This window comes from Camelus dromedarius, chromosome X (genome assembly GCF_036321535.1).
Source record: "Camelus dromedarius isolate mCamDro1 chromosome X, mCamDro1.pat, whole genome shotgun sequence".
Classification (NCBI taxonomy): domain Eukaryota; kingdom Metazoa; phylum Chordata; class Mammalia; order Artiodactyla; family Camelidae; genus Camelus; species Camelus dromedarius.
In genome coordinates, this window is record NC_087472.1 from 36,886,106 (window position 1) to 36,910,585 (window position 24,480).

Sequence of the window (24,480 nt, forward strand, 5' to 3'; positions counted from 1 at the left end):
TGAGCCAGAGATAGGGCACTAAGCTTTGCTCAGCAGATTAGTACCTGAGCGTGTGCATTTGTGCTGAGGAGTCTACAAAGGCTGGAAGGTGGGCCAGTCAATAATTTACTGGTCATCGCAGTGAGTTTCAAATGCCTAACATGTTTGGTGTGGGGATGGGTGGTGGAAAGTGGGGTAGAGGAGGATATCATCATTTTATGAGTCGGTGGGGGGAAGGGGAAAATGACTCCCACTGGACAAGGGCATATATGCAGTAAGGTGCGAGGAGGGGCAGTGAGGAGAAAAGCTCGTTTTTGAATTAATAACCTATGTTCTAGAGTTTCAGAGTCCTTAAACTTCTGTGGATTAGGGATTTGTGGCAATTCTATACCACAGAATGCCATAAAACCCAGGCTATTGGATTCCAGAGTTAGTACTCGAACAATTTTAAGACAATGAAATGCTGAAGGAGGAGGTGAGGAGTTAAAAAAAACAAAACAAGGATTTGAAAGATAAAGCTCTGGAGATGTTAAAGACTAATCCCCCTTGCACTCCAGGTCGATTACAGTGTTAGCTCCTAGGATGGTGGAAATGGACTTGGGCGTGGGGGGCAAAGGTGGTGAATAAGGGGAAGGCCACTTGGGCAAGAATTTGGGGCTTCCCTCTCCAGCTTTAAATGGAGCAGCTCCCATTTTATATTGAGAGTTTCTGCATATGACTTCATTTGAGAAAGGCATCCTAAACAAAGAAAAAGACAAAAACACTTTACTAAGGAAAAAAAAAAGACAAGGAATCTCTAAAAAGTGTTCTAGCAGGCCGCCTTTGGCCTTTGGCCTTTTTGAAAACAGAGGCAGACTCTAGTCATGATGTTCTTGCTAGAGATTGGGAAGAACCAACTAACAACCCATTGAATTAGTCATCCTCTACTGTGAAACCAGTAACAGCAGCAGCAACATCAAATAATAATAATAGCAGTTACCACATTCATCATCGACTTAGATCTGTGCTTAATAGATTGTGCTATTTGATTCTCTGCAGCCCTATGGGATAGATATTCATTTTGCAGAGGCCATCCCCTTTTTGCATCAGAAAGAATTGTACAAATTGCCTACATATACAGGAATAAACCAAGTAAAGGCATTTTTGAATCATTCTGCAAATAGATTTAAGCAGTCGCTCAGGGATTATGCAGCTGAAATACACACCAGGTTGAGGTGACCTATTCTTTTGAACCCAGGCAATTCTGAGTTCAGAAGGACAAATCACAAACTGGCCCCTAAAATCAGGAATGTCTGATAGCTTATTCTAAGAAGGAAGTATTTTCTGTAGATTTAACTAGAAATGTTTCCTACCCAGAAAGGAAAAGTTTTATTACAATTGCATGTTTGCTTGGAAAGACTTTTATTAATTCGTCCATTCAACAAATACTTCTTTTTTTGGGGGGGGTGCATAGTTACAAAATTTATTTTAATTTCATCACCAACAACTAGTAAAACCTAGATTGAAATCCAGGCACTTTGTCAACAAATACTTCTTGAACACCAACTCTGTGACCTGAACCCTGAATCTCAAACATAAAATCGAGAGACTGATTTGTTTCATATAAGCCTCAAACCTAAGGAATTTCTGAAATTGCCAAATTTAGGTAGCATTTATTAATTAAGTGCGATTTTTTTCAGTTTAGTTCCAATAGATGTTTAAATACCCACTCTGAGCGAGGAGAGCAGTAGAGTTTGTAGATTTTAGATCATAAAATAAAAGAACCTTCGAAATGAAGCAGCCCCTTTCCTGTATTCTATAGGTCAGAGAGTCAGATGGACTTGGATTATATACTATACAACTTTGGGCAGGTTCCTTAACCTCTCTGAGGCTCAGGTTCCTCACCTGTAACATGAGGATAAAAGCCCTTGCCTTACGGAAATATAGTAAGAGGAGCATACGATAATTTATATCAAGTTCTTAGTGTAGTATCTGACACACACTACATGCTCAATATATGTTTTCCAAGTGAGGGGACTGAAACGCAGGAGGGGGAAGTGACCAGCCCAAGATCACAGAGCTTGTTGATGTTAGGGCAATGTTAGAATCCAGATCTCTATTAGCAGTCAAATACTCCTTCTACCAAAGTACCCATTTTATTCCCTAGGAGCAGGTACTGTAAACTCCCTAGGCCTGTGAGAAATTGTTTGGCTGATCTAGGGAAAAAGAAGAGAGGAATAACAAGGAAAAGGCTGACACAAGGAAAGAATTCCTGGACTCAGAAAACAAAACAGTGAGGAAGATAAATAGAAAGCAAAGGAGAAACAACAATTACCAGAAAGTTTAGATAGTAACATTGGGGCATTACAATGCCTGCTGAATCACAGAAGTGATCTCTATCCTAACTCCTTTACTCACCACCAAGGTGTCACTGAAATTGACTAGGCTTTTCCTCTTTCTGGGGATGGCGGTGGGAAGGTGGTTCAGAATGCATGTGTGTTTCACAGTTACTGCTGCAAATTCAGCTTTACTAGACAATTTCTATTTTCAAAGCAAGGGGACCCTGTAATTGAAGTTAGAATAGAAGCATGAGTACTACCAAGACGTAAGGAATGATAGCTTTCAAAATGATAGTGGACTGGAGTGAAACCAAAGAGAGGAAGCTGCTGAGAAATTGAACAAAAAGAAAAAAAAATGGCTCAACAGTAAAGCCACATTGTTACTGCTTTGTGTAGCTACAGTACAGGTAAGTACAGCATTGGGGTGACTTGTTAGATGAAGATATTCTTAACACTTATAAATATTTGAAGAAAGCCACTCTGTCCATATGCTGAAAGCAAAGATGAATTCACAGTGGCCTGAGCAAAAGATGCTAAAGTCTTTCCTAAAGTGTTAAATCAAGGACTGCAACATTGGTTGTGCACCATTCAAGGAGTCTTCAAAATATTCCAGGAGTTTCCTAAAAGGAGCAAGATCATTTTGCTTAATTCATTACTGAATGAATTCCATGGCACACAAAAAATCTGACTGGAGTTCCTAGCTGACCGAAAGAGATACATCATGATAGTTTGATTGTTCCTTTTGTACCTCATGCTTTAATTTTGAATTGGCTGATTTCCCTCTCCTGAAAATAACTCCATTTTATTCCAAATAAAATATATTGACAGCACTTCAATTGCTTATTCATTTGATAATTTTCACCTTCACAGGGCATCAGGTACTGTTTATACAGCGCTAGACATTGCCACAGGACAAGAGGTAAGTATTAACATTCAGTTCTGATGGTTACTTTCCTTTATTCATATTGATCACATTTCCTCTTTGATGGCATCTATGCCACAAAAAATGGGTACCCTGGGTTGACTGAAGTTTGCTTCATTGGTGGTTGCCCAAAGTATCTGAAGTGAATGATTTATTCATGATTAACCAAAGAAGAGGGAGCATGGGTTTGTGGCATTGAGAAAGAGCCTAGTAAGATAAAGAATTATATGCTTAAAAAAAAGAATTGTATGCTTGATCCTGTATACCAAAAAATATGCATGTTTGTGTTTAACCTAATGACTGAAATTCATTATTACATTTTAATCATGATTCAGGTGGCCATAAAGCAGATGAACCTTCAACAGCAGCCCAAAAAGGAATTAATTATTAATGAAATTCTGGTCATGAGGGAAAATAAGAACCCCAATATTGTAAATTATTTAGATAGGTAAGTGTTTTCTGACATCATGTTCTTGTTTTCTTTATGGGATAGCAGTCTCTTGGAAAAATATTTCATTTAGGATTTATTCATTTAGCATCCATTCTACAAACATTTCCCAAATGCTAGGAAATAGTAAGAGTATCAGATTTATTGCTAGACTTGCACCCACTTATCTTTATCCACCCATTAAACATTTGAAGATGCGTTTTATGGTCTTGCTTCTAAACATGAGCAGTTTGTGTAATTAGCCTTTGAGGATTGTGACTATGTGTTGCCAGGAAATAGACTTTTGCATATAGAAGAGAGCTGTGGTGTTTTAAACATTTCGTCAAGGTTTGTTTGGAGCCAATGCAATCTCTGGCTATCTAAGTGAAGAAGGCTGACTACAATGGCCCTGCTTAATGGGTGCTTTGTGATTAACTGACAGTGAGGTCTAGAGAATTGAGACTTTAATCTCAAACCTTTTTCCTAGACCAGGTAATTAATGTCTCTTTCATCAGTGGCATTAGCAGTGGGTTATTAATAGGCGTTTAAAGACAGCACTAACTCTTCACTTGTGGTTAACATCTGTCTCATTCAATTTCAGTGTTTGTTTAGCACCACTGTGCTGTGTACTCTGGGGGGATACAAAGGAAATAAGACCAGGTCTACAGCCTCAATGAGTTTAAGATCTTACTTTCCGTGTTTTGCACCAGGTAGACCAGTGGGTACAGAGGAGGTGAAAGGGGAGCAAAAAAAGGAAGGTCAAATTTTACAGTCGAAATCAGGGCTTTGAGGGGTAGGTATAGCTCAATGGTAGAGCACATGCTTAGCGTGCACAAGGTCCTGGGTTCAATCCCTACTACCTCCATTTAAAAAGAACTTAAAAATAAAAAAAAAATTTAAAAAGAAAGAAATCAGGGTTTCATAAAGTGTCATTTAGGGGACATGTGCAGCCGAGTGACTACACTCTGCTTTTGTTGTTTTGTAAAAATTGCATTTGTAAAAAAATTTGCAGATTTCTAGGCTGTTCTCCGTAACTAAGGTATTTCATTTTTATGAAATGAGAACTTTAATGAGAATTTTCCTTTTTAACAAGCTTCCCAGGTGCATCCCATGGGCATTGCAGTTGGAGCACCACTGGATAGTCTTGCTTCATCCTGATGTCAAGCTTAGGGCAGGCTAGAATTGTTGGGGTCATTCCACTCACTGTAATTCCTCTCTTGCTGAGCAGGGGAGAAGAGAGGCTTGATCACAGTGTTAAGTGCCTTCACATGGTCCCAGGTGTTTTGACTTTGCCTAAATTGTAAGGCTCCGGTGGCCTGCTTCCCCATATTTGATCATTTGCGGTGTGTCTACCAATAACTACTTAATGATAATGGGCACATCACAACTGACTTCTGTCAGAACAGAGACCTCAGCACAGTAAATCCATGGCAAATGTGAGCCTCTTTGATTCTCTTTGATTAGGTGACTACCCTAAAGAGATTTCAGTAATTAATTCAGTAGAATCAAAAATAATGCTGAGATCCAAATAAATATCCTATAAATCTGTATGCCACATGCCAGTTTAGTTCAGGAAGTCAACACTGTGGCTTGAGTTATCCAAGAGAGTTATTCACTGATCGTGTTCATTGAAACTAGCTTCTCACAATGGACTGACTGACAGTAGTCAGTCACCAGTGGCCTCTTTGCTCTCTTCCTTCCTCCTTGGTGCACTTTTATCTGATGATCCTTTGATGTCCTTGAATATTCTTTTGTAATATTAAGAAAATGTCTCATAAGCATAATTAATATTTTCCTCTTGTTATGTAATGTGACCAAACGCAGAAACTAACTCCACATTGCCTTCTCTTTTTTTAAAGTAACTTTCTTTATTCTTATCTCACCACTAATTTTTTTGTAGGGGAGGTAGTTAGGTTTATTTATGTATTTATATTTCAATGGAGGTACTGGGGATTGAACCCAGGACCTGGTGCATGCTGATCACGAATTCTACCACTGAGCTCTACCCCTACCCCACATTGCCTTCTTAATGGGAATGTAGAAGAGTCTCCACTTCCTTAGGCCTGAGTCAATGTCTTTTTCTTCTTTTGTTATAGCTACTTAGTGGGTGATGAACTGTGGGTGGTCATGGAATACTTGGCTGGTGGCTCTTTGACAGATGTGGTCACAGAGACCTGTATGGATGAAGGACAGATAGCAGCTGTCTGCAGAGAGGTAAGAAAATAGAGCATTTCTGGCTGATGAGAACACCAAAATTGGCAGTTCTTTATTTTTGGATACTCAGAATGTTTGTGACATTAAAGGAGCAGTAGCACATCTTTTGTACTAAAAAACAATTGAATAAAAGATAATAAAAAACTTCTAAAAAATAATTGAAGAGCCTGACTTCCATTTAAATCCTAACCCTCCCTCCCCAGTCCCTTGTTTACTTTAGATCTTCTTGAGTTCTGTTATGCCACTCACGAGCTGCCTTATCTAAGCCTGCGTATTGTGGTCTTGGTGAATGTGGAGAACAGTGATGTTGGCATGGAACGTCTTTCTGATGGGGGCGAATTTTTACATGATGGTTATTTTGCCTTGTATGTGAAATAAAATACAGAACACATTATAAAACAGCCATGTAAAATACAGAGCACTTTATAATCCCATCATTTTCTAGAAGGCAGTTTAAGCAAGGTCCTCCTTCAGTCCAGAAAATAGTTTCTCTCACAGTACAGTCTAGACATCCCTTGTAACCCTCTAGTGGATCTGAGTGTCTTCCTCCTTTCCAATAACAAGTGGCCCATCCCTAGTTTCAAGCTAAACTAAGGCTATTTTATTATATTAATTTTTCCATATAAAAAAACATACTCCTCATTGGAGTCTCTTGTTGGGCATTACCATTGGCTCCGTTCATTGTGGTGAGGTTTTCTATAGACACCAGTAGGAACTCTGATCCATTGAAACTTGAAAATCAATGACAGTAAAGCAAAACCAAATAATTTCAGCTAATCTTTCCTTTTTTATTTTAAATTGTTCACTTAAATTCCCTCCTTCCTTGCTCTCCTCTCATTCCCATTTTCTCTTCCCCAAACACACACACACATATCCACCAAACACATATATTTTCTATTCATGCAATAAATCAAACTTAAAATATTCAGGAGACTTTTCAACCCTTAGCCTGCAATTTCCATTTTTTAGTATTACAGTGCCAAGCCATTTCCAAACAAGTACCTACAGTTACTTATAGCCTAGAAGTGGTTCCCAAACCTGGCTAGCTGGCCATCAGAAGTAGCTTGGGGCACTTGTTTAAAAGCAGATTCCTGGGTCCCACTCCAGACCTACTGAATCAAATCATACTGCAGATGGAGACGCTTACTGTATCATATAAGGCCAAACTGAATCCATATCCTCCAGGTAAGTAGGTCAAAGTGCGATGATATTAATAGGTTAGTTTGGCTGTATTAACAATTTAGTGCTACTTACCACACCATCACTCTTCATGTCCTAGTCTGACTTGGGAGCTTTCCTATATATAACATTAAGTTGCATCACTGATGTAAATGGTAACATGATTTCAAATGGCATTCAAATATTTAGTAATTTATTTCACACAACATTGTAAAATTATGCCCCTGCCCAGAATTTATCTATAAATGAAACACATTTAAAAAAATTCTTTGTGATATAATTAGAACTTTTTTTTTCCTGATTCAATAGTGCCTCCAAGCTTTGGATTTCTTACACTCAAACCAAGTGATCCACAGAGACATAAAGAGTGACAATATTCTCCTTGGGATGGATGGCTCTGTTAAATTGAGTAGGTATTTTGGTTCAGATGGCTTTTGAGGGAGTGTCAAGGGATTTCTGCTCTTTTACTGTCTCTCTTTAGAAGAAAATGGCTATTGAAAGTGATTGGTTTGAAGGCATTTAGAGCTCAGTTTGAGGTTAAGAATTTTTTCCAACATGGTTTTCTTGTAGATCATGACGAGATTTGGGGCGGGGCAGTGGTTAATATTTCAGGATTTCTAGTGGCTTCCATCTGCTAGATGACAAATACCTAACTAGAAAACTAAAAGATTCTGAAAGTTTGAGGGAACAACATGAGGAGGGAATCAGATTGAGGTCTAGTAAAAATGATGTCTCATCAGTTAGTTATTTCAGACCCTTTTAAGATCTGAACCAGCTGAGAGATCAGGTAACAGAAGGGTATGAGCTTGGCAGTTGTGGAAGCTCGGTGCCTAACTAAAGGAAGGTACAGCCGTATCTGAAAGTGACCTCCTAGAGAAGAAAAAGCATTTGAGCTGATTTTAACTGACTTTTCTTCTCTGCAGCTGATTTTGGGTTCTGCGCCCAGATCACCCCTGAGCAAAGTAAACGAAGCACTATGGTGGGAACTCCCTATTGGATGGCACCTGAGGTGGTGACTCGAAAAGCTTATGGTCCGAAAGTTGATATCTGGTCTTTGGGGATAATGGCAATCGAAATGGTAGAAGGTGAACCCCCTTACCTTAATGAAAATCCACTCAGGGTAAGTCAAAGGGAAATTCAAGTACATCCTCCCCAGGAGAGGGGAAAAGCCAAATATCGTTTCTTGTCTCCACTAAAAGTAGCCAGAATGGGCTCTTTTATGGGACAAGTGCCATAGAAGCTCCAAGTTACAATATTCAAAATGACTATCAGTTATTTTCTGTTTCTCTTAAGATGTCTCAACAGTTTGTTCAAGTGCTTTGCTATCACTGTTTCTAGTGGCAGGGGTCTTTAAAATTCTTCAGTGTAGCTTTCTACTGTTATAAAGAAAGTGTAGCTTTTTTTAAAAAAAAGCAAGATGTGGGAAGAAAAGTATATTTTCATCACATGCCATGGTTAAATGATCTATCTAGGAAACACTTCCTTTATAATTACTTTAGCAAAGTAAATAAATGCATTTGCAGAACAGCTATAATTTTTAAAATTAGATTTGGTTTCATTATCACTAATGATTTATTGAGCAACAGCAGCTTGGTGGGTATTGAATGGAACACATGATAGACATGGCACCAGCCCGGCAAAATCACAAACTTAATTAGACTGTCAAGTAGAAAATGAATGGAAATCGTTTGTGTCAGGTAACTCAGTCTGCTACTGCAGAATCAGAGGTTTCATCCTTCCATGGTCCGGTTACCTCTACAAAGAGAAAAGCTCCGTCTCTGAGCCTAATGCCACCATCTTTCTTCAGAGAAAGGCAAAGGAGTATGAAAGAAATACTTGTTCAGTACAGAAGTGAAGTGGTAGCTGTTTTGTTGAATATAGCCTAAGGGTGAGCCAGAAGCTGTGTTAGGTATCTAAAGGGCATCACACTGTTGAGAAAAGGAAATAAGTACAGATTCAAATCCCAATCGCAAAACACAGGCAGAGTGCCAGTGCTAAAGGCATCTTGTGTGCTTTATTACCACTGAGAATCTAAAATTGAATTTCACTCTTAGCATATAAAAACCATTACCCTTAGTAAATGGTGAAGTGTTTACACGTTGAGCTTCTAAAATCCATATTCAAGCCAAATATATGTGGCTTTCTATACGTGTACAGAAATCTAGAAATGAATTATCTAGTCATTTTGCAGTTGAACATTTTGTAATTGGGAGTTGCATTCCCTCTGCGTGTGGAGAAGGGGGCAGCCTCCTCGGCCCCTCCTAATTCCTCTCTGGGACTTGGCCTCTTGTCCTAGTCCCTGCACTGATTGGAAAATAACAGATAGGAGTGAGTGCCCTAATGAACGCTATGGGCTGTTGCTCTGGTCTCATCAAACAATCTGGAAGTGAGATATGCACATTGATTAGCTGCCTGCAGAGCTGAGTGGAAAGCAAGGGGCATTTTCCCACCATTTGTGGGTCAGCCCTCCATGAATTTAATCAAGCCCACCCCTGACCTATGGACCAGTGCATCAGGATAATTACATGGGTTTGTCCTTATTGTTTAACCACTTTGCCCATTAAGCAATAGCAGTGAAAGAACACATCAGGCCTCTTGTTTCCATGGATTTCCTCCTCTAAGTCTTCGGAGTTTGGAGGCACTAAACGGATTATGGCCCTTTTGCTTTCTGCCTTCTAATGAGTAATTTACAACCTGCAAAATTTAAGGATTAAATAAATGGCTCTGTAAAGCAACTGGTCTCAATAATGCATTTATTACCTTCTTCAGTTCCCCAATTACAATTGATCGCTCTTTAGCTAGGCCGTTAATTGTTAGAAAAAAGGAAGCAAGTTTTAATCTTTATAGGCATCTTCTAGCCTGGGCTTAGAACTGATAATTAACAGCTTGTCTCTTAGGATCCACAGCCTTGTCTCTAAACAAGTACTTGCAGATTAACAAGGCACCAGGTTCAGGAAGCGTACATTAAGGCTATAACAAAAAAGATCTGCCAGAAAGACCACCCTGTTGAATTCCACTGATAAGAATTTACTCTGACTTTGCTCGTTACTCTCCATATGTGTGATCAACCTCCAATGATGCAGTCACCAAGTCTATACTGAGCTGACCTTCCCTCTCTCTGCGAGCACCACAAGTACTTTTTAAGTCTTGATTTTAAATATGTTGTCCTCGTGTTCTCTTTTTTTTTTTTAACATTTTTATTGATTTATAATCATTTTACAATGTTGTGTCAAATTCCAGTGTTCAGCACAATTTTTCAGTCATATGTGGATATATACACACTCATTGTCACATTTTTTTCTGTTAGTTACCATAACATTTTGTGTAAATTTCCCTGTGCTATACAGTATAATCTTGTTTATCTATTCTACAATTTTGAAATCCCAGTCTATCCCTTCCCACCCTCCGCCCCACTGGCAACCACAAGTCTGTATTCTCTGTCTATGAGTCTATTTCTGTCCTGTATTTATGCTTTATTTTTGTTTGTTTGTTTGTTTGTTTTTTAGATTCCCCATATGAGCGATCTCATATGGTATTTTTCTTTCTCTTTCTGGCTTACTTCACTTAGAATGACATTCTCCAGGAGCATCCATGTTGCTGCAAATGGCATTATGTTGTCGGTTTTTATGGCTGAGTAGTATTCCATTGTATAAATATACCACATCCTCTTTATCCAGTCACCTGTTGATGGACACTTAGGCTGTTTCCATGTTTTGGCTATTGTAAATAGTGCTGCTATGAACATTAGGGTGCAGGTGTCATCCTGAAGAACGAAGAGCTAACCTAGTTCTCTTTTATACCTCTCTTGAGACTCTATGATTTAAGAGGTGTTCTCTTAAATAAAACACCATGTCCCCAGCTAGATGCCCTTATTTGGGATTTGAAAAGTGTAGTTACTGAAATCCTGGAGAGGTTGGAGAGAAAAAGATATAACAGGACCCTTTGGGAAGCCTGTGTTTTCTTGGCCCCTGGTGACCAGGCCATGTGTGGGGAAATAGAAAATCATAGAGTCTCAAGAGAGGTATAAAAGAGAACTAGGTTAGCTCTTCGTTCTTTAAAATCCTTCCAGTACTACCACCCATCCACCAATTTAGGCTTTGAGGAGGAGAAAAGGAAGTGAGTGGAAGGAAGACCACTGGTAGAGTGGTAGAGTAAAGGGTAGCATGTTGATATGAAAAGAATTTGGCCCATGTAGTCAGGCTGATCTGAGTATGACCTGGCTCCACAACCTGGAAACCCTGTGACCTTCAGCAAGTCACTTAAAACCTTTCTAAGCTTGCTTCCTTTGTGTAAAATGGGGAAATAGGGACAATATCTATCTTGCAGAGTTAGTGCAAAACTAAATGAAATTATGCATGTAATCACCTAAGCAGTGTCTAGCTCATTGTCAGAGATATCTAGACAGATAGACAGACAGATAGATAGATAGATAATAGATAGATAGATAGATACATAGAGAAAAATTTATATATCAATAGAAAAGTGAGAAAGAAAAATGAGAGGAAGGATCCTTAGGCTGCTTTTTACCCATCCATGAAGGGAGACTGGATTCCCCACTTCCCCAAGAACTTCCCCTCTACACTGGCTACATTCCCATCCACTCAAGGAGTAGAGGGGTCTCAACAGTTCAGTATAAATTACCGTGACCAGGTAACACTGAGCAGGAGAGGTTAAAGGTGAAATCTGAGGCTGTGCCTTTGAAGGTGGTTTGCGTTGTGCTGTGGCATTTTTGTGTCTTTGTTACGTCAGTTGGAACTGAGCAAACGCTCATGGAATATTGCCTCTTTAACATATTGATGCAAGGAATTAGCTACTTTCCCCTCCTAGTTACAAAGTGGTTGGGATTTTTTAAAATGTAAATTGCTCTGTACTAATTGACCTAATTTGCTCATAAATTGCCTTTTAAAGGTCAGAAAGTTATTCACTGTACTGATGTTATGAGGTTGGTACCCTTCCAGAGACAGACAGGAGACAAGTTCCTCACTGCCTGAAGTCTTTGCACTCAACATAATTGACCTTGGGCATGTTGTTCTGTGACCTATGGACAGTTTTAGTGCAGCCTCCAATAATAAAGTGCCTTGTTCTTTCTGTTTGCCAGAGTGACAAGTTAGAGTCAAACTCCCTGTGGATATGCAAACCCAATGTTGATATACGGTTCATCTCTCCAATTTTTTTCATTAATTTGAAGATATATTTTTATAAACCTGTGATTATAATGACTTGACTCTAAATAAGGAGGCACAATCATTTGCATAAAACAAATCTTCGGGTTGTTGTTGTTGTTTGCTGTTGTTTTCCTCGGCACCAAGAGAGTGCCTCTTTACTAACTTTGCATTCACACATAATGGGGCTGCTCTTGTCAATGGGTTTTGAGGGAATCTGATATTTGTGAAATGTCTCAGTGACATCCCATTGAGGTCCCTACTGGACCCTGTGTATGGAGCCATTCTTTGTGTAATTTTCCAGACTTTTATCCTAGTTGAGACGAACTTTAAGTATTCTCTTTCTACCCTTGCTTTAAGCATCTGTGAAACTGTATCAAATACTGGATCTTTGGAAGATAAGTTATTGGCATCAGGACAGCTGAATGCTAAAAATAGTATGTAGTATAGCATGAGAACCACCTATCCTGTACCAGTGGTTCTCCTCCTTGGTGGCACATCGGAATCATCTGTGGAGCTTTAAGAACCAATGATGTCACGTTCCCCCACCAAGGACTAGCGCAAATACCAAGCTCTGTGGCAGGCCCTTTACAGAACCCTGTCTAGACTGAGAAACAATTCTTCATTAGCCCCTTTGAGCACGGTTGTTCAACCGGAAATGAGAACCCTCTCATTTTGCCCACATTTCTCCATTTTGCCTGAAACAAATATCATGAGTAACTTTGTTAAAGCAGTATTGAAATCCTAACACCTTCTGGCAAAAAAGAAATGACGTTGGTTCAGTATATACCTCCATGATATGCTCTTAAGAATCCTTGGTTGTCAGGAATTTAGCATTTTCTTTTTCAGTGTTGCTTTTCCTGAAAATGGGGTCCATCAGTCAAAGGTGCTAGCTGCTGTGTACACAGCACACATTGGTGATAATAAAGCCATCAATGTGACTACTCACCAATAGGAGTGCATAGCTTGTATGGCCAGAGAGAAGGGAGGGCAGAAACCTAACTTCAGACCTCTTGCCTACACTAAAGGGCTCCCTCCTCCCCCTTTCCCTACCCTTAAAGCACTACACAGATGCTAGTGTAGTCTTACATTTTGTTCTTGAACCAGGGAAATTCTGGTTCGCTTGTATGTCTAGAGAAGGGAGTTAAGGAGGAGAATCTCTAGCAACTAAAAAACAACAACTGAGGGCCAAAGTGCTTCTAGCTCCCTCCAGCCACTGGAACCTGTGTTGTGGATTGGAATGTCTGGATTTGATGGCGCGTGCTCATTTGGAATTAAAGTCAGACATAAACTTCCTGAGCTCCAGAGAAGCAAGCATACTTTGCAAGCACTCAGTCAATATTGTTTTGAATGTATTTCAGGAAGAGCTGGGAGCATTCCCTTTTTTTTTTTCCGCAAGCAACTATGGAACAGCAAGGTTTATTGAGGATTTGTTGATACTCTTACTTTGAGGACAAACCTATGCCTAAAAGGAGGGGTGAGTTGGGATAACTACCACTAAAATAATTATAGAAGAATAACAGGATTTCTTTTCAATCAGAAAAAAAATAGCCTATCAAAAGATAGACAGCTCTTAAGAATCCTTGGTTGTCAGGAATTTAGCATAGGAAAATGGGACCTAGCCATAGGAAAGCTGCAAGTCTCATTTAGATTGTAATTCAGAAGCTGACAGCTCAAACTGGTGAGTTATGACCCAGAAGACAGCCAGAGAAGAAATTGATTCCATAGCAAACTAAAATCTGAGACTCTTACCAGGTGAAGAGGAGAGAAAGAAAGATGGAAAATGTGAGGACCATGACCTACTGTTGGCCAAGACTGATAGTCCCTTATCCTACTATTATCTTATCATTCCTCAGTGTCCTTAAAGCATGGCTTGAGAATAAGCCAAGGATGCTTATGCCTATTGCCCTACTAGTTACCAGACCTGTAACTAAGTAAAGTCCTTTGAAATCAAGGTACATTCTAAATAGACACATCACGGAGTGTCATGATGGACATTTGGCCACTGAAATGCCCACTCACATGTTTTACCCTGTGGCTTTTTAAATCTGTGTTTTTGCCAATGAAAAATGACTTCACCAAGAAAATCAGGATTTGCTTGATAATTAAGATAATTTCCAACCTTTGTTGTCATTTTTTCATATACCTTTTCCAACCTGATTGCAACATCATTTTAAATGGCCATTTGCATTCTGAGAAAAAGATACTCTGAGGTGTCTTATATAAGCCTCTCAGCAGAGAAAGTTAACTTGATTAAGGCAATCTTAGCTCTATAGCTGGAAGAGCCAGTGCTCTAACAGTATCCCAAAAAACAGACCTTTTTGCTGTAGTTCTCTTTTTCCTTTCTTCCCCCTCTCCTTTCCTCCTTCCCTCCCACCCTTTCTCCCTCTCTCTTTCTCTTTCTTTTATTTTCTTTCCTCCTTCCTCCCCCTTCCTTCCTTCTTTTTGAAAAACACTGCCCCACTGCTTAGATGGCAGATTTCATCAGCAGTTTTCCTCTTTGAGTGGCCAACAAATGTGAGGAGACAGGATAAGGAACAGCCTAGTGTCTAAGCCAACTGTATGCATCATGGAAGTTGAAGAGTGAATTCTGCCCCAGGTCTGCCAGTCAGGAACCCCATAACCTTGTGTAGATTACTTCTTGCTGGGCCTCCACTACCTTATCACTTCAAACAAGTGGAATTTGACAAGATTATTGGTTACCAGTGGACTCCACAAATTCCATGGACTCCTAGAATTCCATGGAGGTCCTTGGGGCCCAAGGAGGAGGTCATGTGGCTCTCGGTTCCACCAAAACAATTCCTCTTTAATTTGTTTTCTGCATTTGGCTCCCACGTGAAATTCAGTTAAATAAAAGGAGAGACTCATGGGTCTCTCACTCTGATTCTGTGTCTGTAGGCTGTAGATAGGCTACAGCCTTCCCTGAGTGCCCGAGGGGCCATGATCTGAGTATGTGTTGCCTATAGGAGCACTTCCAGAGTTGTGATCTTCAGAAAGCTACTTGGAGACAGTACTCTCATCATCTCCTCATTAAATCTGTATTCTGTAGAGTAGAAAGAGCCCTCTTTCCCTACCAAGAAATACACTTGATCGTGATGTGAAACATGCTACATGTGGGACTTGGGCAAACCCACTGTGCTAGGAATTGTGGGGAGAAGCCAGAGAACAGCACGGCAGTGATAAAACTGTTGCAGGGACTCATGGTGCACACTCTGGGGTAGATTGGGAAGAATTGCATGTTATTATGTACAGAGCTGTTCAGCTGATGAACCACATGTAAAACGGAAGTTGAAACCAATTTATGTGAGCAGTAATGTAGGTTTCATAGATCATATCACAGTCCAGCTGTTGTTTGATCTAATATGGACATTTGGAAAAGCCCCAAAGAATCAGGGAGTTAGTCCCTTCCTGCTCCAATATTCTGAAATGAGATATGAACATATGTGTAATGGTAAACGATGCCTTGAAACCAGATGCTAGACGTGGGTTGAAGAGAAAATGGGAGGTGAGGAAGTCAATACACCAAATATGGCTGATGTTTTGAGAAGTTTGATATGAAAAGGACCAGAGAAATGGGGCAGTAGCAGAATGGATGCTAGGATTAGGTCCCCCTGACCTCCCTGATATTTTTTTAAACACCTTTTAATTCAAAAAAAAAGAAGAATCAACAGTGGAATCAAGAGCAAACCTGCAACAATACACATTAAACAGTTGTAATTGAAACAACTGAAATACCTTAAGACCTGAACTCCAGACATCAAGTACATTTTCCATCTTTTGAAAGGTTTTCATCAGAAATGAGAAAATCACTCGTAACTATTTCATGGGCATCTATATGACTAGAATTAGATCCTGGCGAAGAAAAGTCACCTAAAAGATTCGAACTGAAAAAACGCATGACTGAGTGAGGCAGCATCCTTGGGGCTGTCACTGGTGACAACCCATCTGCCTTTATCTTTACTTCTCTTCCTCTTCATTCCACCAGCCACCTACTCTCTCCATTGTCCTTTGGCCCCAGTCCTTGCCTGGTGTTCTCCTGCTCCCTCCGCTTCTCACAGTTTTTTTCTTCTACCTCCTGCTCCATTCTGCTTTCCTTCGTTTCCATCTCTATGCCTACCCTACCCCCACTTACAAAGCCCCTGTGGTTCTAAACCTTGGGTGCTGCTTGAGCTGCCCAGGGCTGCTTCCTGAGCACACAGAGCCTGCTCCACGGATCTTGATAAGCGCCATTAATCCTGAGAGATTAGAATGAGCATGTGCATCGTCAGGGTCATCTGGTCTTTATTTTCTGGCAGTGGCCAACTTTTTATGCTTGAAAGGAGCACTCTGAAGCTAGGCCAACACCTCATCAGTCGGTGTTACCTCATTATCTTTTATTTATTTTTAATTTTTATTAAAGTATAGCCAGTTACAATGTGTCGATTTCTGGTGCTTATAAGGGGCTAGAAATGTAATAGGTTCATTTTAAATGACTTTTAAAAAACAACAGCAGAGCACCCCCACCATGCATAATTGGTGACAGATGAGAACTGCCATGTAAGACAAGTAGGAAGCTAAATTAGACCACATTGCTTATTCAGTTGTATCACACTGAACTGTTGGGTGCAGTAAGTCAAAGTATGCGATACAAGTTCAGTTATAATGTGGTCATTTCTTTTTTGTAGATTTGGCACCATTTACTCTCTTCTTAGAAAGAAATGTCAGGGGTCTTTCATGAAATCCATAAACACATCAGAGGCAGTAATTATTCTGGCCTTTAACCTCTGAAATCCAAGGTCACAAGTAAACTAAGTCATAAGGTGTCAAGTCACTTGTTGCCAAATCTCTCCCATAAAACATTCAAAAATAGTTGAAAATTCTAAAATGAGAAAGGAACCAGGACAGCAGTAGGTTACAGGCAACCACCAGCATACGCAGTGTTTATAAACCCTCAACGTACACTTAGACGCTGATGAATAATAGGAAACCTAACTGGGTACCTGCTCTTTTTCCTCATTTCCTAGCAAGTGGAAAATGATTGACCTCAAGAGGGTCCATTTCCTATGGTAGAGGTGGAGGTGGGGCTGCGCATGCCTAGTGGGCCTCATTTCTTGAAAAGTCCTTGTCTGCCCCTGCTTAGAACTGCTGCCTCAGAGGCTGGGAACATCACGAAGTGGTGTCGTGCAGTGGTCCGGAGCATGGACTCTGGGCTCACACTCCCTGGATTCAAATATTGACACCCTCATTGCTGGTTGTATGATGTTGGGCAAGTTATTATATTAACCCTACGGCCCTCAGTTTCTTCATCTGTCAATAGGGCATCACAATCAAGTATACCTCGGGGGTTGTTGCATGAAGCAATGAGCTAATAGTAATCATTCAGTACATGCTAGCTATTAATATTTCCCATGAAAACAGTATTTATACTAGTATTGAGATATAGATGAAAAGCCCTCTAGGTCTTATAGTTACATTGTTAAATAGATTTTTATGGGCTAGGCTGGGAGCCTGTTTACCACATATAACACGATTTCCATGGGAAAATGTGTTTTAAGTCCCAATTATTCAACTTAGAAAGAAATATTTGCAACACACCCTCTCTGCTTTGTTAAATGGAGTCTTTCTATCAGTGCCGGGACCTCTCAGGGTTACGAACACATTCCCATGTCAGCCTCCTGGTTTGTTTTCTAATGTCTTAACCTAAACTTTATAAATTGTTATAATGAACTGAAGTCACAAACTGAAATTTTTTAATTAAATGGTTAGTCCTGTTGCAAAACTGCCTTAATGAAAATTTATTGGGTACATATGGATTGTTTGGGGACCTCTTTGGAGAAATGTGGTAACTTCTCAAATGATTACTTTGATCTTTTTTAACTGAGGAAATTGCCAATAAGTTAAATTGAATTATTCCCCCAATTGGGTGAAGTAGTTTTCTCTGAGTACTTAGGTAAATTTGGTTGCACATCAGAGTCCATAGAAAACTGCAATATTTGTGTGCTATTGCCAAGAGATACAAAGTTATTAAGAATTCCAGACCATCAGAAACTTCTAGGTAATGTATCTATCACAATGAAGAAAGGCACCATTATTTGGCCAAAGGTTATCTAACATTACAGATAAGGTCAGTAGGTCATGGGACCTGTGTTCCCTCCCTTTAAGAATTAAACAGTCCTTGTTTAATGATGTAGCAGAAGGTTAATCAAGAGCTCCTTTTCTGTTCAAGATCAGTCAGAGAAGACTAAGTTTCTGACTGTGTTTCAAGTTCCAGAGAGAACTTGTCTCCACTTCCTCTCTGGGTTTGCCCACAGCAGATTACCATGTTGTGGTCCTCTTCCTCCAGCTTTCCCTCCCTCTAAATGGCATTCCCTTCGAAACATTGCTTATGGAGCGCTCTTCCTTCTCCCACACTGAGGAGTTGGGAAGTCAGAAGTTACCACCCACCAGACCTGTTCAACTCAGACAGGGTGCTCTCTTCAGTCTCCGTGTATCTTCTTATATGTTTAATAGTTCACTTTAGGTTCTGAGCTTTCATACTCTGTATAGCAAACTCCATCATGTTCCTAGCTCAGTTAAATTGATATATACATTTTGGCTCTCATTTCATTTAGCAACAAAAACATTGACTGAGCACCTCTTTTGAGCCATAAAATCCAGAGACAATCATGACGCAATTCTTTTTTATTTTTTTATTCATGACACAATTCTTACCTTCACGGTCCAGGGAGACAGCCCAGTGAACAAGTAACAAGAATTCACCATACAGTGTGAAAATAGACGTATAAACAAAGGGCTGTGGTGGCTCAAGGAGGGAAAGGCTAATTCTGTCTGCAGGGTGACCACCATCCCAGTTTGCTTGGCATTGAGGGACATAAGACCTCCAGTGGTAAAACCCAGGACAGTCCCCAGAAGACCGAGGTGGTTGTTCACCATATCTATCTGGGAGAGTTGGGGAAGGCTTTAAAAAGAAGATGCCATTTGAAATAGGAATGAAGAGGCAAATAGAAATTTACCAGGCACTTAAGGGAATAGCACTTTAGGCAGATATGAAAGAGCATTTCTTATTATGGGAGTATGACTAATTGGCAATGAATAATAGGTGAGCTTTGGCCAATATGTGTATGAATGTGGGGGTGGGCGAAGCAGGGCTCTAGGGTGAGGAGAGAACAGATGAGGACTGGAAAGGGAGGCAGGAGCCGAATCATGGAGGACCTTATATGCCATGCTAAGGCATCTTTACTATGTCCTGTGTTTTCAAACAACTGTAGTGATCCCTTGATTCAAATTAAACCTTGCTTGGAAGCATAAATAAATAGAGAAAAAAAATATTTCTCTGATTGAAACACGTGTGTGAAGGCAGTGTCCCAGAATCTCTACATCTACCTCCTTCTCCCATCTCTTTTTCCACTTAGCTATTATCGAGGGGAATTTGGGGAGTATAGCCTGAAAACCACATCTGTGGACCATAGGGAGCCACCAGATTTTTTTACAGCAGAAAAATGGATGCCATGATGAGATTTAGGATGAGATAGATTGTTAAAGAGGATGGACTGAAGAATAAAAAGGCTTGAGTAAGGAAAATCTATAGGGAGGCTATCGTAACTGAGAGAAGTTTGGCCTTAAGCAAGGACTTCAGGGATAGAGGAAAGTGGATAGATCTGAAAGACATTTCTAAAGGTTGCAGGAACAGAAGCTACTAGACTGATTATAATAAGGGTTGGGGGAGGGGAAGGGTACTGGATAAGGAGGAAAAGTCAAGTATGATTCTGTGGTTTCTTCCTCAAGGAGCAACCAACTATAAAGGAAATGTCTAGTCTAATTTCTTTTTTTTTAATTGAGGTATAGTTGATGTACAATATCTAAGTTTCAGGTGTACAACATAGTGAGTCACAGTTTATACTCCATTTATAGTTCTTGTAAAAGACTGGGTACCTTCCCTGTGCTGTGCAATATATCCTTGTAGCTTGTTTATTTTATACATAGTAGTTTGTACCTCTTAATTCCCTACCCCTATATTGTCCCTCTTCCCTTCCCTCTCCCCACTGATAAACCTCTAGTTGGTTCTCTATATCCGTGATTCTGTTTCTGTTTTGTTATATTCATTAGTTTGTTTTACTTTTTAGATTCCACATATAAGTGATATCGTGCAGTATTTGTCTTTTTCTGAGTTGGTGGGTATTATGCTAAGTGAACTAAGTCTAATCTAATTTCTCAGCCAGCTCATTTTCTTTGAGTTTTCACTAACACAGATAAAACCAGAATGTGATCACTTACGCGTAGATCGATTTCCCTCAGTCTTTCTTTACATAGAGCTAAGACTTGACTTTGCTAGGAAAACCCTTTTTGCTGTGATTATTGTATTGCCTACAACTGTATTTGTCTCTCATTAGGAGGGCAGTATGTAGCAATTTTCTTTTTTTTACAAAGGAATTACCCAGCTTACATACAAGTTTATTTTTAAGTTAATTATTTAGAACTCAGAGTGCATTTTCCCATAGAAGCGGCATCATGCATAGTGAGTAGGTTCCCAGGCCAGTCCACAAAGGCCAGTTTAGCCATAATATAACTGAAAGTGTGGATTTGTGCAATGGAAATTAGTTGGAAATAATACTGTTGCAATTATAGTGAAAACAATAGTTGAAAAAGAAATCGTCTGGGTTTTTGTTTCCCTCAAGGGGTAGTACTTGATGAAAAGCATGTTTAATCCTAGGAAAACAAAGAGAACTAGATGAGAGGTTTTGTGTAAATTGGATGGCACAGCTTTTTAGATTTATTTTTTAAATAATGTTTTGGAGGGTTTTTAAAAAATAATAAAAGCAGTCATGTTCATTGTCAAAATTGTGGAAAATTGAAAAATACACTTGAAAAATTAAGTCACTAATAATCCTACCACCCAGAGAGAACCACTGTTAACTTGGTGGAGTCTTTCCTTTCAACCTGTTTCTCAGTACATGGATGGAAGAGAGGTGAGAAGGACTTGGGTAGAGATGTATACAGACTTGTGAGAAGCAAGATTATATGGAGTAGAATGTATTGGGCTAAGAATGGTCAAAGAAAGGTGAAACAGTGAGACAGTATCACATGCAGACAGACTTAGGGAGAGTGCAAAAGGAGAAAAGAGATGTGTTTGTTGAGGACTGGGCTTGGCTACAGAGCAGAAAAAAGCAAAAACCGGATGGAGAGTTTGGCAGATTTGCGGCCAGCTGAAATAAGAGAGTTTTAGGAGGAGGCAGCAAATGTAATTTGCAGTAATCAATTTTCTTTTAAGAAGAGAACAGAGATGGTTTGTGCGGACAGGGGCTTCAAGCATTAATCACTAAGCCCATTGCTTCATTACTTGGGTGAATGAAACCAGTTCTCAAAGTGTCCTGAAACCAGCAGCTTCAGCATCAACGGGGAACTTGTTAGAATGCAAATTTCCAGGCCCCTCTGCAGATTTACTGATCAGAAGAAACTCTGGGCGTGCCCCAGGACTCTGTGTTTTAACAAGCCCTCTAGGTGTTTCTGGTGCATGCTGTAGGTTGACAGTCACTAGATTAAACCTTCTTAACCCTTTCTAAAGTACATTTGTGGAGGTGTCTGGGAAGGAGGAAAGATACCTCACCAGCGAATGAAAACTGGCCTGGGAAAAGACTTTGATAGAAATATTTTTAATAATAATATTAGGAGTCATGGTGGAAAAGAGGGATGGTAATTAGCTGCAAAGTCCAAGCAAGTTCAAGAGGGAGCATGTCTTCATAATAGTTAGGGGTCTGGTCATATAGGCAAACATAACCCTCGTGACAGTACCTTCAAGAAAATTCCTACTTATCCTTCAGGACCCTGTTCAAATGCCAACCTCCTCCATGAAGCTTTCTCTGGGCTCTGGTGTGAATTGCTTTATCCTCCTATTTACTTAGCACTTGCTATGTTCCCCTATTAGCTCTTGTCTCACTGTATTGTAGCTACCTGTTAAGTCTCTCTCCTTCACTAAATTATGTCACCTTCGAAAGTAGGACATTCTGTTATTCATCTTTGAGTCTCCAGTGTCTAATTTGATACCTCATACATAGTTAATGCTCTGGAATTGTTTCCTTAGAGGAGGCATGAAGAATGGCCAGCTTTTATGGCTGTCAAGAACCTTTGAAAGATGGGTTTACTTTTGTGAATTGACCATGGTCCTGAGTCCAACTCTGTGCCTTGAAGGCTAGGGTCCTTGATTCTGTCAGCACACTGTGAGTTGACATCTCTCAGTGGTGGCCTCCTTACACAACAAAAGTCTCAGAAATATATCAGCAGCATACTATTTTACAGTAGGACACAAGATTACCAAAGTCAACTTTCCTCATATTTTCTCTTATTATAGGTAGATTTTTGTGGGAAGCCTAATTAAAATCTGTAGGGATACACCTGCCACAGGACAGAAGTACCTGAGTCCCTGGGTCCCCCAGGTTACTTCTCATCCAGGCACTGCCATTTTCTGATTCTTTGTACTTCTCTAATTCTACAAGGTAGTCCCTGGTCTGCTCACAAATATTCTTTGATCAAGATAAACATGTAGTAAATTACAATCATCTCTGCAACTGTGCCTTCCAGGGGTTATATGTATATCACCATGATTAGATGTATGTGTGTTCCCCAATCCTTTAGTGACAGATTCACAGGCAAGTCCTTGATTTAAGTTCCTAGGTGGCTAACACACGTTCATTCTACATGGATTTGTACTGGCTTAACTCTCAGAGGACCTTATAACCTTATTGCCAAGCTTTTGGGGGTGGGAAGCCCCACTGTCACCTCAGTTACTACCAAGAGTAGTAATTTCTAAATGTTACAGAAACTTTGAAATTTATGTCAGTGCCATTCTCTAAAATAGAATTTTGAAGACCCAGGGTATAAACCAGAAGAAACTGGATTTAGGGGGGAGGGTGTAGCTCAGTGGTAGAGGGCATGCCTAGCATGCACAAGGTCCTGGGTTTCAGCCCCAGTACTTCCATTAAAATATAAATAAATAAATCAACCTAATTACCTCCCCCACCAAAAAAATTTTTTTTAAAAAGAAGAAACTGGATTTGTCTTCTGTGCTCACTCACGATCCTAACGTGTATGTGCTGAATAGATTTTTTCTAATGTTTTTTCTATAGGCATTATATCTGATAGCCACTAACGGAACCCCAGAGCTCCAGAATCCTGAGAGACTGTCTGCTGTATTCCGTGACTTTTTAAATCGCTGTCTTGAGATGGATGTGGATAGGCGAGGATCTGCCAAGGAGCTTTTGCAGGTGAAAATGAAACAGGACAATGACAAAGAGAGAGTCATTATATTGAGCTTTTCCATCTCAATGTGTGACAGTCAGAGAGCTCTGTCAAGAGATGTCTAGTTCAAGTTAGGCTCTAACCATTTGATCTGAGAGAGACCACAGGCACATAAGGATAGGCATGCATCTTCTACATGATAGATTGGCATGTTGCCTCTCTTCTGAGAAGTTGGCAGTTTAATCTGTAAATCTCTTTTGTTCTTCCTGGAGTCTTATTTTGCCAGGAAAAGAAAAACAATGTGAACCTCTGGTGTTGCTGTTTTGTTCTAAACTTTACTTGTGCCCCTGGATGTTGTATGCAGGTGCTCTTGGCCGGAGGTAATTCTCTACATAACTATGCAATTATTTCCATGGCATTTGCTACTCTAATGCTTTACTGGTCAAAGCCCCTTTGCTTGTGATGCCAAATGGCAGGCACCTGCTTGCCTGGGTGAGTACCATCCAGTGGTGAGTGCCTCTGTAACCATTTGTCCTTTTCATGGCTCTCAGGGATTAGTATATACAATGGTAATTAGTACCTACTTTGCACCAAATTCTTTACACACGTTCTCTCACTTTATTCTTACAACTCTTTAGGGTAGATGTTCTTATCCCATGTTACAGATGTAGAAATTAAGGCTCACATGGCTATTGAGTGGCAGAACTTGGATTTGAGCCCTGAATTGTTTGACTTTCCACCACACAAACCAATTTAGAGGGGGAAAATGCATTTATATTGACAAAGCAATGCATGCCCAGGATTCCACATAGACCTTCACTGCTGGGGCCTGTTCCTTGGGGAACAATATCAGGATTTGTAGTAGCAAAGCAAAGTGACTGCTTCTTCTCCCTGACTTTGAACACGTAATCCAGTTAGACAAAGGCGTAACACTTGGTTATACAGGATGTTGTGAACCATAGATTCAGTCTATTCTAGGCCCAACCACACAAAAGTTCCTGTTGCTTCTGAACTCCCTCCAGAGACAGAGAGCCACACCTAGGCAAACATCCTAACCCAAATCATACC

General features: G+C 40.0%; 1 protein-coding gene across 10 annotated transcripts in view; it reads left to right on the forward strand.

Annotated features, from left to right (window-relative positions):
* Positions 1-24,480, forward strand: part of PAK3 (p21 (RAC1) activated kinase 3) — a 240,316-nt gene that overhangs the window by 206,859 nt on the left and 8,977 nt on the right. For 7 of the 10 annotated variants that reach the window (XM_031445108.2, XM_031445099.2, XM_031445107.2 and 4 more), the window contains 6 exons: positions 3,168-3,216; positions 3,555-3,667; positions 5,743-5,860; positions 7,349-7,448; positions 7,963-8,159; positions 23,301-23,870. In XM_031445108.2, coding sequence (XP_031300968.1) covers positions 3,168-3,216; positions 3,555-3,667; positions 5,743-5,860; positions 7,349-7,448; positions 7,963-8,159; positions 23,301-23,537 — 814 coding nt within the window. In that variant the 3' untranslated portion in view covers positions 23,538-23,870. Of the gene's footprint in view, positions 1-3,167; positions 3,217-3,554; positions 3,668-5,742; positions 5,861-7,348; positions 7,449-7,962; positions 8,160-23,300; positions 23,871-24,480 lie in introns of those variants that run through there. The other 3 variants (XM_064482942.1, XM_064482944.1, XM_064482945.1) reach the window with 2 other exon arrangements.